The following is a 19,738-nucleotide window of genomic DNA, read 5'->3' as shown; positions in this document are numbered from 1 at the left end:
CGAGGCGGCATTACGGGGTCGTGTCTAAGAGCGGTGATGGTGGTTTGGGAGAAAGGCATCCCGACGGACGGACAAAGGGAAATATAGTGGGCGCCTATGGTGGTGGCTAAGACTTGGAGAGATCTGTCGCTCAGATCATTGTCCGGCGTCGCGATTCGCGCACCAGGAAAAGCGTGAGCGTCACGTTCGCATGGTTTGTGACGCTTCGCGTTGGAATATATCGCGCTGGAGACGCGTGCACGGGCCTCAGTCACTGCGGCTTGCTTGGTGCACAAACGGGTACTTAATGCTATCGTACTAGCTGGTAGTCTCAAGTCTCAAAACAGTCGACTGAATAACTATGTGTTACCCGATATACCCGAGAAGGTACTTTCATTCTTTACTCGTGCACAAAATACAAAGATACTGCTACACTAGAGGGTATGTACTGCAGGAGACGTATGTAGGATCAACGGTAACGAAATGCCGGATTCAGAAATAGATCAGCTACCCAGGGCGCGCCGGTCGATGCGTGCGCGAAGGCTGATCTCGTCCGCAAACACTTCTGACCTCTCCAAAGATGGATACAAGTAGACAACCCCATCCCGTCTTGCCTGGGCGGGATCTAAGATAGCATGCCTGTAGCGACGATGCGCAACATGTCAGCGATTTTGCAGTATGAGAATATACCACATAGCACTCACGCTTCCTCGAGGTGTGCCGTCATAGCTGCCGGACGCGCGTCAAACCTGGGGCAGAGCGAGCACGACCACAGAAAATAGTCCGCATATGCCTGCTCGGCCTGCGTCGCATGGAGCGCGCGCAGCTTTGCCATATCCTCGTCATCTGCATGGCGCCACACAGGGGCCCGTCTCCTGGCCCCATCCCACTGCATGTGGAAACGTTCGTGGCGATACTGCAATGAAAAGGAACATGCACTTTGAGCACAACGCAATCATGCGTCGAGGCGGTAGACGGAACTCACCGCGGCGCTCCACGACATCGCCTCGATCTCATCCTTCGGCGAGCGCGTCTCGCACGAGGTACACCGCAGCCACACCCCGCACCGCTCGAGCTCGTCAGCCGTCGCGCGCGCCGGGTCCAGCCCGAGCGCCGCGACGACCCGCCGCACGATGTCGATCACCTCACGGGCCTCCTCCGGGCCCGCCAGCGACCCGAGGTTGAACGGGACGTGCGTGTCGGCGTACTCGTCTACGTACTGGAGCGTGCTGAACTCCGCCTCCGTCCAACCCAGGGACTTTGTCGTGCGCGTGTACAGGTCGTCCGCGAAGTACTCCTCCGTCGTGCGGCTGTGGTCGGTGCGGAAGCAGTTGTCGCAGCCGCAGTTGTGCGCGAGGACGGCGGGGTACCGCATGAGCCCGAACGGCCCGTAACACGACCGGTTATCCCGAAAGACCGAGATCGCGAGCGTGAGCGGGTCCACGTCGGGTGCGATGTCTCCCAGATGCGGGAGCAGGTATGCCGTGAACTCCGCCCTCCGGTCTGCGTGCCACTGTTTGGCGAGTGCGGGGACGACGGCGGCGAACTGGTCCGCGGTGACCGTCTCGGATGTGGGCACGTCTGCGATCGCGCGGCACTCGGGCGTGAGCGCGAAGTCGATGTATTGCGGGCGGAACTCCATGCGTGCAGTGCGCGGGAGGGTCACGTAGTGTGCCGTGATGACTTCTTCGAGCATATCAAAGCGTGCACGAAGCGCCGTTCGAAGCTCCTCGTCGAGACGTTTCGCCCGTGTGTCACTCAGGAAGCGATCGAGTACTGTTTGCACCTTCAGCCACGCTGTGAGAGACTCCGTTTGTCACATTGCCCGTACGCATTGAGTGGGGAAGCATACTTACCCCCGTTGGTAAGCTTGGTCGACTGCCGGACGACGGGCATATCTGACATGGTCTCGATACCCTCTGCGCCCATGAAATCGAGCTCCTTTCCCCAGCCAGCATCACGTAGTCTGTCGAGGATGCTTAAGTAGGTGGGGAACATCAGCACGGGCCGCTCTCCTGAATCATCAAGACGGACGCACGCTTCGAAACGCTGCTTCCTTGCGTCCTCCAGAAGAGTTCGCCTCTTCTCATCTTGTTTGTCCATCCAGAGCGACACGGCCTCAGCGTACTGCAGCACTAAACTCTCAGTAATACGGATGATGAGCACAGGCTAAAACGGGCGTACTGGGAGGCGAGATTCGTAATAATACTCCTTTGCTTTATCAAGAAATGTGCTCAAGGCCTCATTGGTTATAGGGGTCGGGAGTGCCTTGATCTGCTTGAGAATGCGGTCCAGATGTGATTTCAATACGTGGTTGAACTTTGGCTCGGATCGGCCTCTGGTAAAATACAAGCAGATCGTATAAGTTACGTAGTTGCATGATTTTTCCTGCGACTTACGACCATGAGTAGCTTTGTACGGGAAAATAGTAGCGAATCGTCTGGAGGCTAAACAGCGTCCGGGCTAGCGTCTCATTTCTGGACCTTACTTGCACATATGCATCCTGGTACCATATCGCTCTATGAATCACTTATCAGGCATGCCGTCAAACGTTACTGAAGATTTCCAGCTTACTGTTCTCGTAAACAAGTCGCACATAGGCGGATGAGGCAGTTATCCAAGATTCTGCGAACATTAGACCTGCCGCAGTTCTATGGACACTTCAGTGTTGGTAACGTAATTGAGTGAAACCAAAGCTTACGTGACAGTGTGGCGAGTACAGCGGATGCGCGAACGAGTACTCGCTCATAGACGACGGTCGCTCAGGGACATCAGGCGTGTTCGCACGCGCAGGTACCCATAGCTTCTTCTCGGATGTCTTGTCCAGAAAGAAGGTGCGAAACTTCTTGCAAGTCCGTGCCAGATTAAACAGGTCTTCTAAGTCGAGATAGTTGTATATCTAGCAAATAGATTTGCGTCAATGACTATCCCGAAGGTCAAAGCTCACTATTGCTTACCTCTAATTGGACCTCTACGGCGAGGTCGGGGAGAGTTTGCAGACGGCCTTTCTGAACGACACGTTTGCCTCGGATCGGCGCGGCTGCCTTGGTCTTCTCTTTCGTGTTTGTGACCGCACACGGAGCCCCAGCGACGATGCCTGCTTGAGCGGCTTTGGCTGATGCCCTCGTTGTGCGGCGGGGCACCGCTGCTACGGGAAGCGCACCGCTGTCTGTCCGCTGCTTCTTTCGAGGAGGCATAATGATGCTTGATTAAGGGTGATGGTGGTCGAGGTGAAGGGAGAGTTGGCGAGCACAACAAAAGGAACAATGGAGGGCGGTCGTGTGGCTCAGATCGGCTCAGATCGGGGTGCGCCGACCGTGAGCGTCACTGACACGTGACGCGTGACTCTTCGCGTTCTCTGGGAACAGGACCCGGGCAACTCCACCAAATGTCCGGCCCCGTTAGCGTATTTTGTATACCCAATATGGTAATGACCCTTGTCCAAGTTAGCGTATTTGGGGGCCCATTTTGGGGTTAGACGCCCAAAACCCCGGCCCGAGTTAGCGTATTTGAGGGAGGGTCGGGGCGGGAGGACGGGCGCCTATATGTGTTTGTGGCGGGGATGTGGCTCATTCTCTGCTATCCAAGCATACAGTACGTAGGATGCAGAGAAACAATGCGAGCTCCATTTTCTTGTTGAACACCCACTACTCTTCTGAGCCACACCGACGACCAGCACGGGATGGACACCGTCCCCGACACACGCATGCGGCGCGTCCGCAACATCGACTTCTGTAGTCAAGAACTGGAAACTTTATTGCCTAAACATACACAGAAATTAACTGGCACGACTCTGGATGCCTATGCGGCCATCATTCAAGATGTCGCAGAACGCTCGGCCAACGGCGCAGACTTCTGCTTCTTCTCGTCTTGGATCCCGGTGCTGGCAAGCGGTGCCATCCGCGACGGAGGTGCTGAGGGCACTGTTGAAGGGCACGTATCGGCAGCGGTGAGTGGTTACTGTCCATGGCCACAGTGGCCTGTCATCTCACCTCTCCACAGACTCCGAGAGACCATACCCACGGCAACCTTCAGGAACGTGTTCAATGGGGTGTACCCTTGTGCGGTGGAGCACCGTCGCACTGGGTACTCGGCTTCATCGACTATGATAGCGGCACCTATGGGATTGTCGACAGTATCCCCGAGCTTGGTTCTCGCTCCTGGGCAGAAACAGTAAGCTCATGCTAAGACGCACGTTGCGGACTCGGGCTTACCAGTTCTGCAGCCTTTGCGCGCAGCCATCAGTGCTATTCGACAGGTGCTAGGAATGACAGATCTATCGTGGGATGCGTATACGTTTGTTCTGCATGCACCGTGCGCTACCGAATGCCAGGATGATTCCTGGTCCTGTGGTTTATTTGTGATGATCGCAATGCAGCACTTGGCCGACAAGTGGGCACTTCCTCTCCTCGGGCGGAGCGCGAAGGAGGCAGTCCGCGCGGGTGCACTACATGCGTTGCTGGCAGCACCGTAAGTACCTGTCGCGCTTGTTGTCTAGTAGGTGCTTACTGATATGCTTGATAGACTGCGTCCACCAATCGACAACAAAGCGCGAGGTGCCAGCGTATCAAGCGCACCTGCGGCAGAGAATGTGCAGCCTACTGCGGACACCGTCCATGTCAGCATCATTCAACCGGAAAATGAGGACCGCAGTCAACCTACCGCAACTCGGCCACCCAAGCGCGCACGCGTTAATGACAGCGCTAGCGATGAGGACGACAATCCCAGTGTTAACAAGAAGTCCAGGGGGAAGAGAATGAAGCCAGATGCACGGTGCAAGGCTCTGGAGGCGGATGCGGACACCGAGACCGTTGAGGCACACCGTGTGCACTGCCGAGGTTGTCGAAATTGGATCGCCCTGCGAAATGACCGAGAGTACGACCGTCGCAACTGGGATAAACACAAGTTGGCTTGCCCACGCCTCACTGGCGTAGAGAAACGCCGGAGAGTAGCTATTCCTAAGGCGCAGAGACAGCTCAAGGTAAGTAAATCATCTAAATGCTCAAGATATCGCATTAACGCACATATACAAACGCAGCCCGCCGCCCCTATGTACTCGTTGTTCCAAGCTGGTGCACATCACCCTGACGATAGCAGCGCAACTCATCAGGGTATGTCTAGCACCCCCACAAAGCCAGCTGTGAAGTATCATTTGCGAACCAGCGTAGCGGTGAGTACTTTGATGCTCCGCAGAAACAGTTCACACATACTGATATGCTCATAGACTCCCGCTATCACTACACACTTCAGTGTCCTTTCTGCCGCTGAACGGAAGGCACTGGCCAAAGGTGTTGTTGAGCACAGCAAGAGTACACAACCGCCCGAGCCTAGCAGGCCAGTGCTAGTCACCTGTCAGCATCTTTGTGGCCCAGACTATGAGGAATATATCCTACGCACCCAGACACGCATCCTCGGAGGGATTTCGACCAGGCTCCGCGCAGAAACCGCACGTCGTCTGTTTCCCTATAAACCGTTCCCTCCACTCCGAAGCCCTCGCAAGCGACGACACCAATCCAACAGCGATGACGAAGGTCAAGCAGAAGAGGATGACTCCTCTGGGTCTTCTGATGATGAAGGTCTCGAGGTGGTCGGCGGCACACCTGTGTCATCGTCGCAGCACCCAGAGCCTCCTGCGAGCGGGAACCAGGAACTTGAGGAGAAGGCGTGGACGATAGAGGAGCAGCGCACCTTTGATACAACACTGAAGGCCCATGCACGATGGGAAGTTGACTATACGAGTCGCTTCGTCAAGGCGAAGAGGTGCGGCGGGACGACAAGCAACAGCACAGAGATATGCGATATGTGTACACAGCTAGCTGAGAAAGACAAGGCATTCTTGAAGGCGATATATTGAGTACGTCGTCCAAAGCTCAGCCTGTGTTCTTGCCAGACTGACGTAGGAGCAGGCAAACAAGGAGGCTGCGCTGCCTGAAGATCAGCAGAGAGAGCGGCACGTGGCACGCGAGAAATACCTCCCTCATTCGGTACGGGCGCTTGAAGCGCGCGACCTTCAAGCCAAGATGCACGATCCAGCCGTCTTTCGTGTTTGGAAGCTCCTCGAGCACAACAAATCTACCGAAACATTCATTGAGCTCTACGAACAGGCCCGCGACGGTAGATTGGCAGATCGCCAGTCGTTCATCAATATCTGCCAGGTTATGGCAGACCAAGTACACCGCCGTACGGATCCCAACTCGAAGCTCAAGCACGGCGCACGATACCCACGTGATTATATGAATTGCATGGTTCTCATGCGATCGTATGGCCAGAAGTCGGCGCAGCAATACAGCATCTTGAACGGCGCCTTGGGTGGACCATGCCCACGGGCACTGAGGTACGCAGACTACATATCCAACATTGAAGTCGTCCTGACTGCCACTCCTTTTCGCTTCACCCAGGTATTTTGTAAAGAAGTCGCCCGATTGCCTGAGCGACCCCGACCTCGCGTTCGAGAATGTCGCCCGTGTCAAACGGCTAATCGATGCGCTCAAGTACAGTGGCCCTGTGGCGCTTGCAGGCAACTGTACCAAAGTGCGCAAGCGTCTCACGTTCTCGAACGACTATGGGAGCCATGTCCTAGGTGCTGCGCTACCTCTCGAGCAGTGCGCCGTCAAAGATACGAATGACATCGAGAATTTTGTCACCCGGGTCAGCGATGGTAAGGAATTTGCGACACAAGTTCGTGCAATTCTCGTCAAGGTGAGTGATGATATCAGGATTTGATGATATGCTCATATTTGTATACAGATCCCTCTCCCGCAAATACCCCCACTCGTAATTGCCCTCTGTCCTACAAAGGGCAACGACGACGCGACCGGTATACATGCGCAACACATGCAGTTCCTTGCTATGGCGAAGCAGCTCAAAATGGCAGTTATCTCAACAGCTGCCGATGGTGCATCATCCGAGCTTTGTGCTCAAGCATTGATGGACTTGGAGAAGAGCGAGCTGGCTCCACTCGCATATGATTTCCCACTCTACGGTGTACACTTGCGCGCACCTGTCTTCGAAACGACAGGACCACTTATCTCCGTTCAAGATCCTCCGCATGCACGGAAAACCTGTCGTAACCAACCGCAGCACGGCACGCATACTGCGAGCCTCGGCAAAGGCTACGTTGTCAACCGCTCGTTCCTGCAGCTTTATGAGACCGGGATATCTGGACTCCAGCTTCGCGACGTCCAGGATGTCGACAAGCAGGACGACGGTGCAGCACGACGCATGTTCCATCCCATGGCCCTTGCAGCGACAACCATCGAGAGGCTGGACGGCAGTCGGGACATCCGCCCCGAATTTCTGGGCCTATTTGTATATTTGTTCATATTTGGTAGGGCCTTACACACCGTAATGCGCTGCAAATCTATACTAACGACTCCTTCACTTTCAGGGGAACTCTTCGACGCATGGTTGAATCGACGAATGTCCGCCTCAAACCGTGTCCTGGCTGCGCTTCGTGCGCGTTTTTTCCTCCACATCTGGCAGCACCATGTTCGGCAGATGGCCAAACGATTCCCCGCTCTCTATCGGATGGATCGTTTGTTCATATCGTCCCCTAGTTTCCACATTTTCAACCGCCTCTGCGACACTCTCGTACTCCTGGTCCTCGCCTATTCCCGCCACTATCCTGACCAGCCATTCTGTCCCTGGCTTCTCGGTACTGAGTTTGTCGAACACTTCTTCGGCCTCGCTCACTCACTACTTCCTGACTTTACCTATGCTGAGCTACTCAAGCTAGTAAAGCATGTGATGCTCCGCCAACGGATACTGCTTTCTGGCGACTTTCAAACCAAGAAGGAACGAAACTCACGCTCGGGCTACATTCTCGACTACGACCCTACCCCCCTGACACCAGAAGAACTTGCCCAATCATGTGTCAAGATGCCCGATCACATTCTGAACGACTTGGTCGCCCTTGCCTTCGATGAGGCTTCCCAGATCTGCAAACAGCTCCTCGGCATGTCTTTCCCGGCAAACCAACCGTTCACTCTCACCACGCTTCAAGCCCCTCCGCCTCCACGCCGAAAGAAGGGGACCAGCAACGCTGACGACAGTGATACCGATGATGACGAAGATGTCTTCGAGGAGGACGACATCGAGAACGAGGACGATGCCTCCGACGTGGAAGCAGACGATGGGGCAGACACCGCAAATGATGAGAGCTCCATCCGTGCCGAGGCTGCCCATTATGCGGCGCGATACGCAGCTCTATCAGAAGATTATGAAGCTACACTCGACGAGCTTCCCCCAGAAGGTGCGCCGATGATATTCCCGGCACCCGCTCTCACTCCGAGTGTGCCGGTCGACCCCGCGCAGTCTGCTTCTATCATCCCTCCCGCTCGACCTGTTAGCCAAATACTGGACGCCAACAAGAAGGTCTCTATTGCGCGAATGGTCGATGTACGTACGAAGAACCAGTCCGGGACATCAACACGATCTGAGCGCGTCATCGCCATTGATCAAAAGTTCGCCCTCGCACGACTCTTGGACCCGGCGAAGAATTTTTTGTCAATCCGTCAAGCAGCCCATCACCTTCGCGTCTATCAAGCTCTCACTATGGGCGGCCGTCAAGAAAAGACGATCCGTGAGCTCCGGTGGCAATCAGTGGTCAAGCAGGTTCAGGCCGCTGTTCCCGAGGAAGGTGAGTATAGTACCTGTCCCCTTGTTGTCTTGTGCGCATCACCTTATAAACGTTCACAGATCTCCCGAACATTGCAAGCAAGAATGTCAATAGTCTCTACCCTCTGCGACCCGGCAATTTTGTCATCATGCGTAGCTCAAGGAAGTCGCATCTGATGTACATCGGCGAGATCCTCGATCTCTCGAAGTATGTCAGTCGCCGGCACGGGTCCATTGATTCAGCAGCGTCTCTATCTGGTTTATCCTACATTTCTCTACGAGTATACCTCCCAATGACGGTCGGAGGACTGCCGGTTGTCGCGGAGGCCCGGGACGAGGGGCGACAGCGGACCGACCTGCTTACGGAGGTGGTGCTGGCCCACGCCGAGTCCGTGCGGGGACGACGATGGGAGGAGGTGAGAGAGGGGAGAGAGGGGCTTACAGGGCAGAGGCACCCTTCAGCGAACCCCGACAGAGGTCTGGGGTTGCGACAGGGGCGTGCCAGGGAACTAGCCTGGAAGAGGCCAAGGAGGAGGCCGGCGACGAAGGCCAAAGCTGTCCCCAACGACTTAAGTATATTGACTTGACCATCTAGTACAAGAGGTGCTTACCTGTCCCCAATGACTTAAGAGGTCGAGATGGGGAACAGGTGCAGGATCTACTCTACCTATATACTGGAGCAGGTGCGCACAGACCAGGTACCTATTTGTACGTGTTTGGTACCTAGGGTGAGTATGAAGCATGTGACCAACGATCAGGTGACCTGTAGCTAGACTAATACCTATGACGTCCTTCAGGGTGCTATAGTAATCGTAATGACTGTGGTGACGTAGGGAGTGACATAGGGAGTATGATGGAAGTCCGGTGATACCGGGAGGCAGGGCGCCCGTAAGGGCGCTAGGGAGGGGCGGACCGGCGAGGTTGATGATGGAAAAGAGGCGCTGTGTGAGGCGCTCTAAGGGGAGGGAGGCGGATGCTGAGGTGCTGCGAGGGTGCTGTGGTGTCTGGGCCGAGTTCTGGTGGGCGTAGGCAGAGCCTAGGAGGGGAGGCGCTGGCGACTCCACGACACCGGTGAGTACTCTTGAGTGCACACTTACTACCTACTAATAGAGACCTCAGAACAAAAGCAGGAACGACCGCCATACAGGCGACGATTCGGATACCACCTCGGAAGAAGACGACGACTTTGAGGACGTCAATATGCACTTCTCGCGCTGCTGGAGCACAGTCGATCTCTTCACTCACGGGTTTGCACACGAGCTGCTGTACCATCTCGGTCCGAACGCCATGGAAGGGACGCCGCAAGCGTCAACCCTCAAGTCTTGGGCGGCTGCGCGATGGAACATTCTTTCCAAGATGAAGTTTGCTGATCCAAAGGCGAAGAAGAAAGACGCAAACACGAGGGCGACGAAGAAGGCCACAGACGCGAGCGCGAGCGCGAGTGCAAGTACAAACATGAGTGCGAGTGCGAGCGCGCCGACTGCGAGTGCGAGCACGCCGACTGCGAGTGCGAGTGCGCCGAGTGCGAGTCTGAGTCCGAGCGCAAGCGCGAGTGCAATGAAGGCCGCGGACAGCAAGACGTCGACGCAGGCGAAGGGGAAGAGCGAGACAAGCACGAGCGCGGCGAAGAAGGGCACAAACGCGAATGCGCGCGCGACGAAGGCCACAGGCAGCAAGACGTCGAGGCAGGCGAAGGGGAAAAACGACACAAACACAAGCGCGGCGAAGAAGGGCACGGGCAGCAAGACGTCGACGCAGGCGAAGGGGAAGGCTGCCTTGAAGAAGTGAAATCCAGTTCAAATGTCATGTATTGGACTCGTGTAAGTCTCGTAGTGCCGTATGTCTATATGATTCTATGTATCCGATGGATTCTGCATGTTGGGGTGCTACAACTCGCCGCGAAACACGCTGTATCGTCGACGACTTGCGCGAGAGAAAAAAATCGCGAAAATACTCGAAAATAATCTAAACACGTGACCAAAAAAGGCAAACATGTGACTACCCTTGTCCATTTTAGCGTACCAGAGGCCTGAAAGTTAGCGTATTTGAGGGCAAAATTGGGGGGTCCCCGGGGCCGGACATTTGGTGGAGTTGCCCGGGTCCTCTGGGAACCCGGGACACTGAGGACACGTCTCGACAGTCTCTCTACTCGCCCCAGCTCTCTCTCTTTGACCGCGTATAAGGTTGACCTCATACACGGAGCACCTCATGTTACGCGCCTGTGACTCAGCCAAAAGCGCTGTCACGTTTGGAGAACGGGATCCTATCTCGTCCCACAGCTCGTCGCAGAACCCTCCAGAGTTTCCCATTTTCTGTTTGTACTGCAATTCCCCACAGAAAATGAGAGCTTTGCAAGGGTGAAGCGCAAGTTTGCGGGAGGAGATAGCTTCCCGTTTCGATGTCACGCAAACTCACGTGATGAGGTGCTCCGTGTATGAGGCCAACCTTACGTCATGGATACTGTACTATTTCGATCAATTCGGCATGTCACGGGTCACCGGACCCTCTGCCGACCGAATTTTGGGCCTATGTCACAGGTCACCGCAGGAAATGCCGAAAGTGACATGGGGGAGCCCCGGCGCTAAAAATCTCGCGCGCTGACGCGCGCCGAAATGTGTCGAAATTCTGCCGTCGGTCACACCCTCTGGCCGGTGCCGACGAAATCGTCCGCCAGATTGGCGGTGTCACAGGTCACAAGGGGTGCCGATTTGATCGAAATAGTACAGTATCATTATTTCAGCATGATACCGTTTACGCCACACCTATTGATGCGCCGTCTTCGTGCACGCGCATGCGGCCCGAAGCCGTCCACCACGAAGCTCCACTCGTCCGATCAGTCACTTCAACACCGTACTTTCACCAAACTCCGAGTCGACCCACTCAACCGCCACGAGTTACTACGACTCATACGTTGGGCGTGGTCCTTGTCTTGCGGTATGTCTCGTCTGACTCTCCTGACGAACAGCACCCGCGATCCACCTCAGGCTCGTTTGACAGGCGCAGATAGTAGACACTGCCAGAGGCTAGAGCTACGGTAAGCGAACCTCGACCACATCATGTGTCGATTTTCCCATATAAGCGTATCGCGTCTCTGAAGGAGCCTGGAGGTCTTATCGACAGTCGTGCAGCCCCTGAGGTACCGGCCACTACGGAGGAGCTCCTGCAATGACAAAAAAACGCCGAGTGGAGTAAGATAACTTGACATCTGCAGACTCGATGCCCTTCGACCGGATACCCTCGCTCTACGGCGAACCCTCGCTCCGAGGGATACGGTTATGTCACGCCCGCAGGAAGCAGAGACACGACATGCAATGCGGCACACCATGGACAGATTGCAACGCGAGAATGACGCTCTGTGGGCCCATGAAGGCGCAGATTGATGACTTAGTGTCGAGGAATGCTGTACTATCTCTGCTGACGACGGATGTTCTCAACGCAACCGCAGGTGCGCGCACTGCGCGATGGCACGAGTCCTATGCGTGTACTGATGGCCGTTTACCAACTTGTAGAGCTTTCCTCGAAGCGACGAGCCGTACATGAGGTAGGCCTCTCCACAATGAACGTGCGTCGCCGGTGCGAGAGCACTCTGGGGGCTGTTGTGCTTAATCGTCACCTTTGACGTATCCAAGGTCGTCGTCAGATATCCACTGCTGCTCGTTCCTTCTGTCATGGCGTTGTCCCCGAAAACATGGCGCGGTCCTTCCACACCCGAATCTTGTGGGAAGAGACACATGTACGAGAGCGGCAGAAGCTTCGTGCATGATATATGATAGCTTGAATGTGACCAGGGCTCCTCAGCGGCGTGGGAGGCCCTCCTCCATAACGTAGAAAGCGAAACGCGGGATCCTATCGAGGTACGTCTACTGCCACGCATAGCCACTCCATAGCCCGCATAGGTCATGTTTTGTTGATCGGTCCGTAAGAACTATACCAAAACTGACGGGAAGCACGACGACGAGCCTAAAAGTCGTACCGGCGGCAGTCCTGGGACCATTCATCCTACTGTCTGGGCCGCCGCCTTCCTTCCTCTACAGAACGCTTCCCTGCGCGGCTGCAAGCACCTCGGCGAGCCACTGCCGTCATACGCAGCCAATCCTCGCTGATAAGGATCCAACATGTTCACAGGATCGTACTCATGACACCAGTGGGTAGTCCTCACGATTGTATATCAGGTTCTCTATCAATCTCAACGAGTATCTTATCTTGTCGTCTTCACAGACTACCCTAAAATTGCACAAATCTACGCGAGGGAGCTGTAGGAGTGGGAGTAGTCGTCCCGCCATCAAGCATAATCGCAAACCTATGACAGGCGCCGTATACATCACCTAATGGTTTTTTCCCCACTGTTCCCTTCTGCGATATATTCACGACCCTACTACTTTAAATTGCCTACAGATGCCCATAACCGGGGACTTAAGATAACAAGAATCAGGGTATCTGGGTCCCAACGCTCAAACGCCTACCTCAAACCCTTGATACCGAGTCTTTTGACATGGAATATTTATCGAGCGTCTTGGAGACCTTTCAATCACTCCTAGTACAAGAGGATCGGAAGTACCACGCGTAACGACACGAATGTGACTCGAGTCTCCGGTGTTTCCTCGCCCCGGCAAGGCTTCGTTCTATGGCGCAGAAAGCGGCTGCACAATGACATGGAGGTATGTCTTCCTCCAGTTATATCCACGCTGCAGTGCGCGCAGACCTGTCTTTCTTTGCAGACCGCTATCACAGACACATATGACTGACAGCGCGGAAATTACGTTGGAGAAGCTTCGAGTCGGACCAGTAGTAGTCCCGGAGCCTCAAGCGCGTCCTCTCCAGCGAAACGGCTCTCCACGACCACAAGCATCTCCACGCCGCACGACCATGGCGCCACAAAGATAATTCCGCTCACCCTCCTTCCAATTCCAGACATACCCGGCCCAGTATCCGCCCACCCTTCTATCTCGCGCTCGAATCGCAGGCGCGTCAGCGCCCGACCTCCATCCAACCTACCCGCCCACCGGTCTCTAGCGACCACTCCGACAATCCCGGAGTCGAAGTGCACCCTCCGCGAGCTCCGGCGCGCGCTGAGCGCGTCGCCGCGTTATTTGTGTCGTTTGGCATCAGCGAGGGCGCATATCTGCACCTGTTCGCACGCATGACCTCGCGTGGCGTGTGGTTGCGAGATCTCCGCGAGCGTAGGCGGTTAGACGAGATGCAATTCTACATCGTTCATCACGTGTTTAAGCGGGGCGCTGTGGCCAGTGACTCGGGGTGCGGCGGATGGCGTTCCGATAGCACGAATAGCGGCAGCGATAACGCACCTGGAAACGCGTCGTAGGGCGAACACGTAGAGGGCGTGCTGGTGGAGAAGTTGGGCCAACCTGCCGGTCGTGGAGACAAGATAAGTGGTGGTGGAGCGCTCGGCCATTGTACAGTGCGTGCGCAACATACGGCTGGCGGATTGAGCCCCGATCGAGTCAGTGTGCCGGCGGACGTGGTGGGGTAGATGAGAACGAAGTCGTGATCGAAGCTCCTGCGGGTACGTCAGAGCGATGTACATCTTGTTTTCGACACGAGCTGTATCTCCTTGCTGATAGCCTTACATTCGACAGGTGTACTGCAGGTTGGCAGCAAGTGGAAGGATCAGTGCTACATACACACTGCGGGATCGGCATGTACACAAGACAAAAGAAACTCATTGTAGCGACTTCCACCCTCGCTCACCTATTCTTTTAGACTCTGAGGAACAAATTGATGAGGACCAGGGTGAGTGTGCACTATATTCACAACATACTAAGCTTCTGTATCCTGCATAGCATGCCTCGCCTCCCTGGAAGTCAGAAATTCCAGCCCTCCGTTTTCGTCAACCCGCCACCAACGTTGATGCCAATCGAGACGGTCCCTGGCTGGCCTGTCCCATTCCCATGTGTACCAATGACATGTCAACACTTCGTCATCCCCCGTAGCATCCAGATCGCCTTCCGCCCACGGCTCCCCAGCTGCAGAGTAGCGCTGAAAGAGAACGCGCAAGAGGCGCAATGTCGGCATTGCGTGTACGAGTCGCTCCGGGAGCGCACACGCGATCTTCATCCGCCGCTTCTCGCATTCCAACTGCACCCGCTTGCTCTCGCGAGACTCCTCTTCAGATCGGTCGACAATTGATGTTGGATCGTCGAAGAACGGGGGGCTGACTGTGGTGAACGCGATGACCAGGCTCGTTAGGCGGAGTTGGCTCAGGAGCGCGAGGAGCGCGACCTGTTGGACTTTGGTGAGTACGCTTGCGCATATCGGGAGATACCCGGTAAACTTACCAGCCACGTTTCGGCGTCGTCTTCTATATCCGGTCTGTTTAGGGATATCGAGAGTTCGAGGCGCCTTAGCCGGGGCAGGGCCACCAGTGTGGGTGCGAGCAGTCCGATGACTCTCGACACATAGGTAACGCTGAGGGCTAGGGTGATGGGTGATGCGGTGCGAAGAATAGCGGGCAGATATTCTTGCAGATCGCGCGTATCGCGTGGTGCTAGGTACCATAGGATCCCGACCTTGTCGACCTGGCCAACGCGGCATTGCACGCAGCAAGCGAGCGTGATGCGCTCGAGGTACAGCTCCTGCAGCGGGGGCCATAGGAGGGAGTCGTCTAGGTTGGGCATTGGCCGTGTGCAGTGGTCCAGAGTGAAGGACAGAATGGACAGATGCGGAAAGAAGTGTGGAAAATCGAATGCAGCGTTCGTGGTTTCTGCGATATGGAGACGGCGGAGGGATGGAAATTGCGCCTTCACGGAGAAGGAAGTGAGCCTGAAATCTGCAGATGGCATGAAGCAACGTAGCTGGAGGATTTGAAGCCGCGTGTGTCTCGCAAGCACGTCGAATAGAGTGATGTCGGTAGCGGCTGACTGGGGTGCTGTCCAGGTGTAGTCGAGCCTGAGCTCCACAAGAGACCCGTTCATGATGGACAAGAGCTCCAGCGTACGACCGTCGACATCATGTAGGGAGACGACGACCAGTTTCGGCATAGTCGCGATGGCGTTGCCCACGCGCGAGTCTTCAAGCAGCCACCGTAGCTGGGATAATGCGAGACGGCGCAGGTTCTTCGCACTCGTTATGAGGTCACCGATTAGCACATCCGTTGCTATATCCTTCGCGTCTCTGGCCGCAGTAAAACTGGAGGTACTCCGGGTGACCTCCAGTAGAGTTAGATCTTCTAGGTATTGAACACGCGGCTGCTTCCCCTTTAGCATGTAGTCGTAGAGCGGCAGGAAGGATTGGAAGTACACGCAACAGGCAACCGCAGCGAACCGAGGAATAGCGAGGTCGTGCAGACGTTTAGATGTAAGCGCAACGCTGAGGGCGTCCTTGCCGTAGAGGAAGGAGAAGATGGCGAGGAGAGCGTCATCGTCGAGCCAAAGCAACCCCGCCTGTGTGGACATTTGAATTTGCTAGTGCTTGACGCTGGTGGCTTTGAGTGTTACTGTTGCGAGTAACGTGGTAGGGAGAGAGCTGATGATGAAGCTCGCGTTTGCATAAGACAGAAGGCGAGGGCAAGCCGGCGAGGGACGACGAAGAGACGAAGAGAACTCAGGCACCAGGGAAGGGAGTGGCTGTGCGGGTGCCACGCGGTCAAAACGTGGCATCGGACCATCGGTTCCGTTGGTTCCGAAGCTTGCCACTTCAGCACACTAAGCTTTTACCGACCTCGAACCACCCAGCCGCCGCGAGCTAGCGTCCACGGTCAGAACATGCGAGTGCAAGCCCACATTTCGTACGCCATACGCGTTGAGTGTGTACCTCGTCTTGCGGTACGTCTTGACTAACTTGCTGAGCGCTGGCATTCGCGATCCACTCGGTTTCACAGTTGCTGATAGACACTGGAACTACGGTAAGCGGATCTTCTCTTCACGATGAGTCGATTTTCTCATAGCATCGTATCGCGCCTATGAGGGAACATGATGACGGTCGTGCAACGCCTGATGTACATACCGCCCACTACAGCGGAGCTCCTGCAATGGCTCCAAGACGACGAATGGGATAAGATAACTCAACGTCTGCAGACTCGATACCTTTCAACCGGATACCCTCACTCCACGGCGACCCCTCGCTGCGAGGGATACTGTTCTGTCATGCCCTCAAGAAGCAGAGACACGCCATGCAATTCGGTACAACATGGATAAACTGCGACGCGAGAACGACGCTCTGTGGGGATAGACCTCTGCCATGAACGCGTAGACTGATGACTGAGCGTCGAAGAATGCTGTACTGTCACTGCAGGCGGTAGACATTGCGTTATAAATGGCAAACGTGCATTCTCGGCTCTACGTCCTCAACGCAACTGCAGGTGCGCACAGTGGGCGATGGCACGAGTTTTATGCGTGTACTGATAGCCGTTTACTAACTCGTAGGGCTTTCCTCAAAGCGACGAGCCGTACATGAGGTAGGCTTCTCCACAAGGAACGTGCGTCGCCGGTGCGAGAGCACTCCGGGGGTGGTTGCGCTTAATCGTCACCTTTGACGTTTTCAAGTCCGTCGTCAGATATCCACTGCTGCTCATTCCTTCTGTCATGGCGTTGTCCCCGAAATCATGGCGTGGTCCTTCTACACCGGAATCTTGTGGGAAGAGACACATGTACGAGAGCGGCAGAAGCTTCGTGTGTGATATATGACAGCTTGAATGTGACCAGGGCTGCTCAGCGGCGTGAGAGGCTCTCCTTCATGTTACAAAAAGAGAAACACGAAATCCTATCGAGGTACGTCTGCTGCCACGCATATCCACTCCGTAGCCGGCATAGGTCCCATTTCTTGATCGGTCCGTAAGAACTATGCCAAACCTGACGGGAAGCACGACGACGAGCCTAGGAGCCTAGGAGTCGTACCGGCGGCAGTCCTGGGGCCATTCAGCCTACTATCTGGGCCTTTCTTCCCCTACGGAACACTTCTCTGCGCTGCTGCAAATACCTCGACGAGCAGCTGCCGTCATACGCAGCCAATCTTTGCCTCACCAGTCACCTCTTGCCCATTCACCCCATCCAACCCCATGGCACGTACCCGGACCGCCCGCCGGACCTTCTAGCTCGCGCTTGTACCCCAGGCGCGCGCCGAACGCTCGTCCAACCGCACCCGCCCATCGATCTCCGGCGACCACTCCGACAAGCCCGAGAACCCAGTGCACCGTCCGCGATCTCCTGCGCGCCGCGGCGGAGGTCGAACGCATCGCCGCGCTGTTAGTATCGTCTCGTATCGGCGGGGGTGTGTATTCGGACGCATGACCTCGCGCGGCGTGTGGCCACACGAGCGCGAATATTTAAGCCAAATGCAGTTCTCGGGCCTCCGTGATGTGTTTGGGCGCGTCGCTGTGGCGGATGAGTAAGGCAACCGGCGGGCGTTCCAGAGCCACCGCCGCCGCCGCCACCGGAACCCTGGCGGTGTAGGCGCGCCAGTTTCATCTGTGTGGATATTGCGGCGGGGGCGCGTGTGCGCGTGTGCGGGCGTGCGGGTGTAACCAAGTCAACGTGAAGGTGTTCGGATTGAAAGGGTGATTGATACAGAGTGACGTCGTACTACAATGGTGAAAATATGTACGTGAGTGCCTGACGGCTACGAATGGGGACTGTGATTACTACTGGGGAATACCGTTCGAAATTAGTGTAAAGTGTAAGGATACGGATAGATGCTGAAGCACGAAGTCGGCAACTAAACGGACGATCGCCCTCTTTAATCTCTAGTCTTGAGCTCGATGACCCTCTCTTTCTTGACGCGGGCGCCGTCTTTCCCGAAGTACCTCCCGCTCTCGAAGCTCCAGCACTCATCTCCGCGGGGCCAGTTGACGAGATGGTCCAAGTAGGTCGCCACCGCCTGATTGAGCTCGTCCGAGCCGAAGGACATCGCCGACGCCTGCGGCCACAGGACGAAGAACTCGTCCACCCGCTTGGCGTGCTCCGCGGCGAGCCATTCGACCGCGGCGTCCACGTCAATCTGCTTTTCGTTCATGACTAGCGTGATGATGTTGTGCATGTCGTCCCCCGCGGCGTACTCCTTGCGGTACGAAAGCAGGTCCTGTGGCGGCAAAAGTCAGCAAAGCAATCCGGTAGCCGTAGACGGTAAACGCCTACATTATCAAATATAAGCATATCCGTGATGCACCCGCGGAGCTTCCGGAAGACAGGGAGTTCGGACACCGCGAGTGGCAGGTCCACTCGGGCCATCGCGAGCGCGTAGCTCGGGTCGGCTCCAATCGTAAACCTTCGGAGCTCGAGGTACTCCTCAGTCGTGCGAAGGCGGCCCGCATCGCGGTCCTCCGCCTGCCCGACGACGGACTCGACGTAACGCGCCCACTCCTGTTCGAACCGCGCCCGCCCAGACGCGGTAGAGTTCACGCACGCATGGGCCCAGAATCTGCGCACGCCCGGAATGGTTAGCGCAGTTCCGGGGAACAGGGCACGTCGCCGCCGCAGCCCGGTAGGCGCACTTACTGCCGCGTAATTTCTCCGACAACGGGCTCCCCTTCTGGACGGGGGCGATCCGGATGGCGCACAGCGTCGATAACGATGTCCGCGAGCTCGCGGGTACGTGCCGTGTCCGCGATGTCCGTCTGCTCGTCGAAAACGAAGAAGACGTTCATGAGGTCGCAGGCGGCGCGCAGGTGATCTGGCGACGAGCAACAATTAGCGGGCGGATACTGTCGAATGCAACGGGGAACGTACCTTTGTCAACGTTGGGGTACGTCAAAGAGGCCAAAAGACCTGTTGAACGCCGTTAGCTTGGTGGCACGCGTAAAGGTCAAACCCACTCACCGAACTTGCACTTGTCGAAGGCGACCTGTGCCTCATTGGAGAATGCGTGGAATGACCGCAACCATGCCGCAGATTCAGCAGAAACCTCCTCGTAGGCGGGGTTAATGCGCCGCGGGTAGGGCCACTGCGACAGAGTATCAGGAAGACGAAGAGAGCGAGACATTGGTAGTGTAGTGCGGGGTGAGGATGAGAAGGGAATGGTTGGATGATAACCTCAGGGCCACTCTTCGCACTCTAAATACTCGGCCGTTGTCCCCACAGGTAGGTGCTGGCGCATAGCATACCTTGGTCTGCTAGCCGATCTATCGGGTAACTGGCAATCTTGTTTCCTCTGGTTCCGCTTCAGGACAGCAAGGGGTGCAAACACAGACATC

General features: G+C 56.0%; 4 protein-coding genes across 4 annotated transcripts; 1 reads left to right on the top strand and 3 right to left on the bottom strand.

Moving 5' to 3' along the window:
• Positions 1-359: 359 nt before the first annotated feature.
• TRAVEDRAFT_71786 (uncharacterized protein) lies at positions 360-3,176 on the bottom strand (the record flags this gene model as incomplete). Its single annotated transcript, XM_008039851.1, has 10 exons — positions 360-618; positions 684-895; positions 965-1,776; positions 1,836-1,957; positions 2,018-2,106; positions 2,164-2,317; positions 2,379-2,498; positions 2,554-2,630; positions 2,681-2,878; positions 2,937-3,176. 10 exons carry the CDS (start codon positions 3,174-3,176, stop codon positions 483-485), a joined length of 2,160 nt encoding a protein of 719 aa, XP_008038042.1. The 3' UTR covers positions 360-482.
• Positions 3,177-4,735: 1,559 nt separating this feature from the next.
• Positions 4,736-8,772, top strand: TRAVEDRAFT_122203 (uncharacterized protein; the record flags this gene model as incomplete). Its single annotated transcript, XM_008039850.1, has 8 exons — positions 4,736-4,927; positions 5,564-5,783; positions 5,822-5,856; positions 5,880-6,313; positions 6,378-6,678; positions 6,727-7,287; positions 7,612-8,052; positions 8,083-8,772. 8 exons carry the CDS (start codon positions 4,736-4,738, stop codon positions 8,770-8,772), a joined length of 2,874 nt encoding a protein of 957 aa, XP_008038041.1.
• A 5,645-nt stretch (positions 8,773-14,417) lies between these two features.
• Positions 14,418-16,007, bottom strand: TRAVEDRAFT_64694 (uncharacterized protein; the record flags this gene model as incomplete). The annotated part of the gene is made up of 3 exons (XM_008039849.1): positions 14,418-14,491; positions 14,658-14,835; positions 14,892-16,007. The coding sequence occupies 3 exons, from the start codon at positions 16,005-16,007 to the stop codon at positions 14,418-14,420; spliced, it is 1,368 nt and encodes a 455-aa protein (XP_008038040.1).
• A 2,278-nt stretch (positions 16,008-18,285) lies between these two features.
• Positions 18,286-19,527, bottom strand: TRAVEDRAFT_122204 (terpenoid synthase; the record flags this gene model as incomplete). Its single annotated transcript, XM_008039848.1, has 5 exons — positions 18,286-18,627; positions 18,684-18,966; positions 19,044-19,218; positions 19,275-19,313; positions 19,365-19,527. The coding sequence occupies 5 exons, from the start codon at positions 19,525-19,527 to the stop codon at positions 18,286-18,288; spliced, it is 1,002 nt and encodes a 333-aa protein (XP_008038039.1).
• Positions 19,528-19,738: the final 211 nt, after the last annotated feature.

The sequence above is a fragment of the Trametes versicolor genome (assembly GCF_000271585.1).
Source record: "Trametes versicolor FP-101664 SS1 unplaced genomic scaffold TRAVEscaffold_5, whole genome shotgun sequence".
NCBI lineage: Eukaryota > Fungi > Basidiomycota > Agaricomycetes > Polyporales > Polyporaceae > Trametes > Trametes versicolor.
This window is presented reverse-complemented; position numbering and strand designations above follow the sequence as displayed.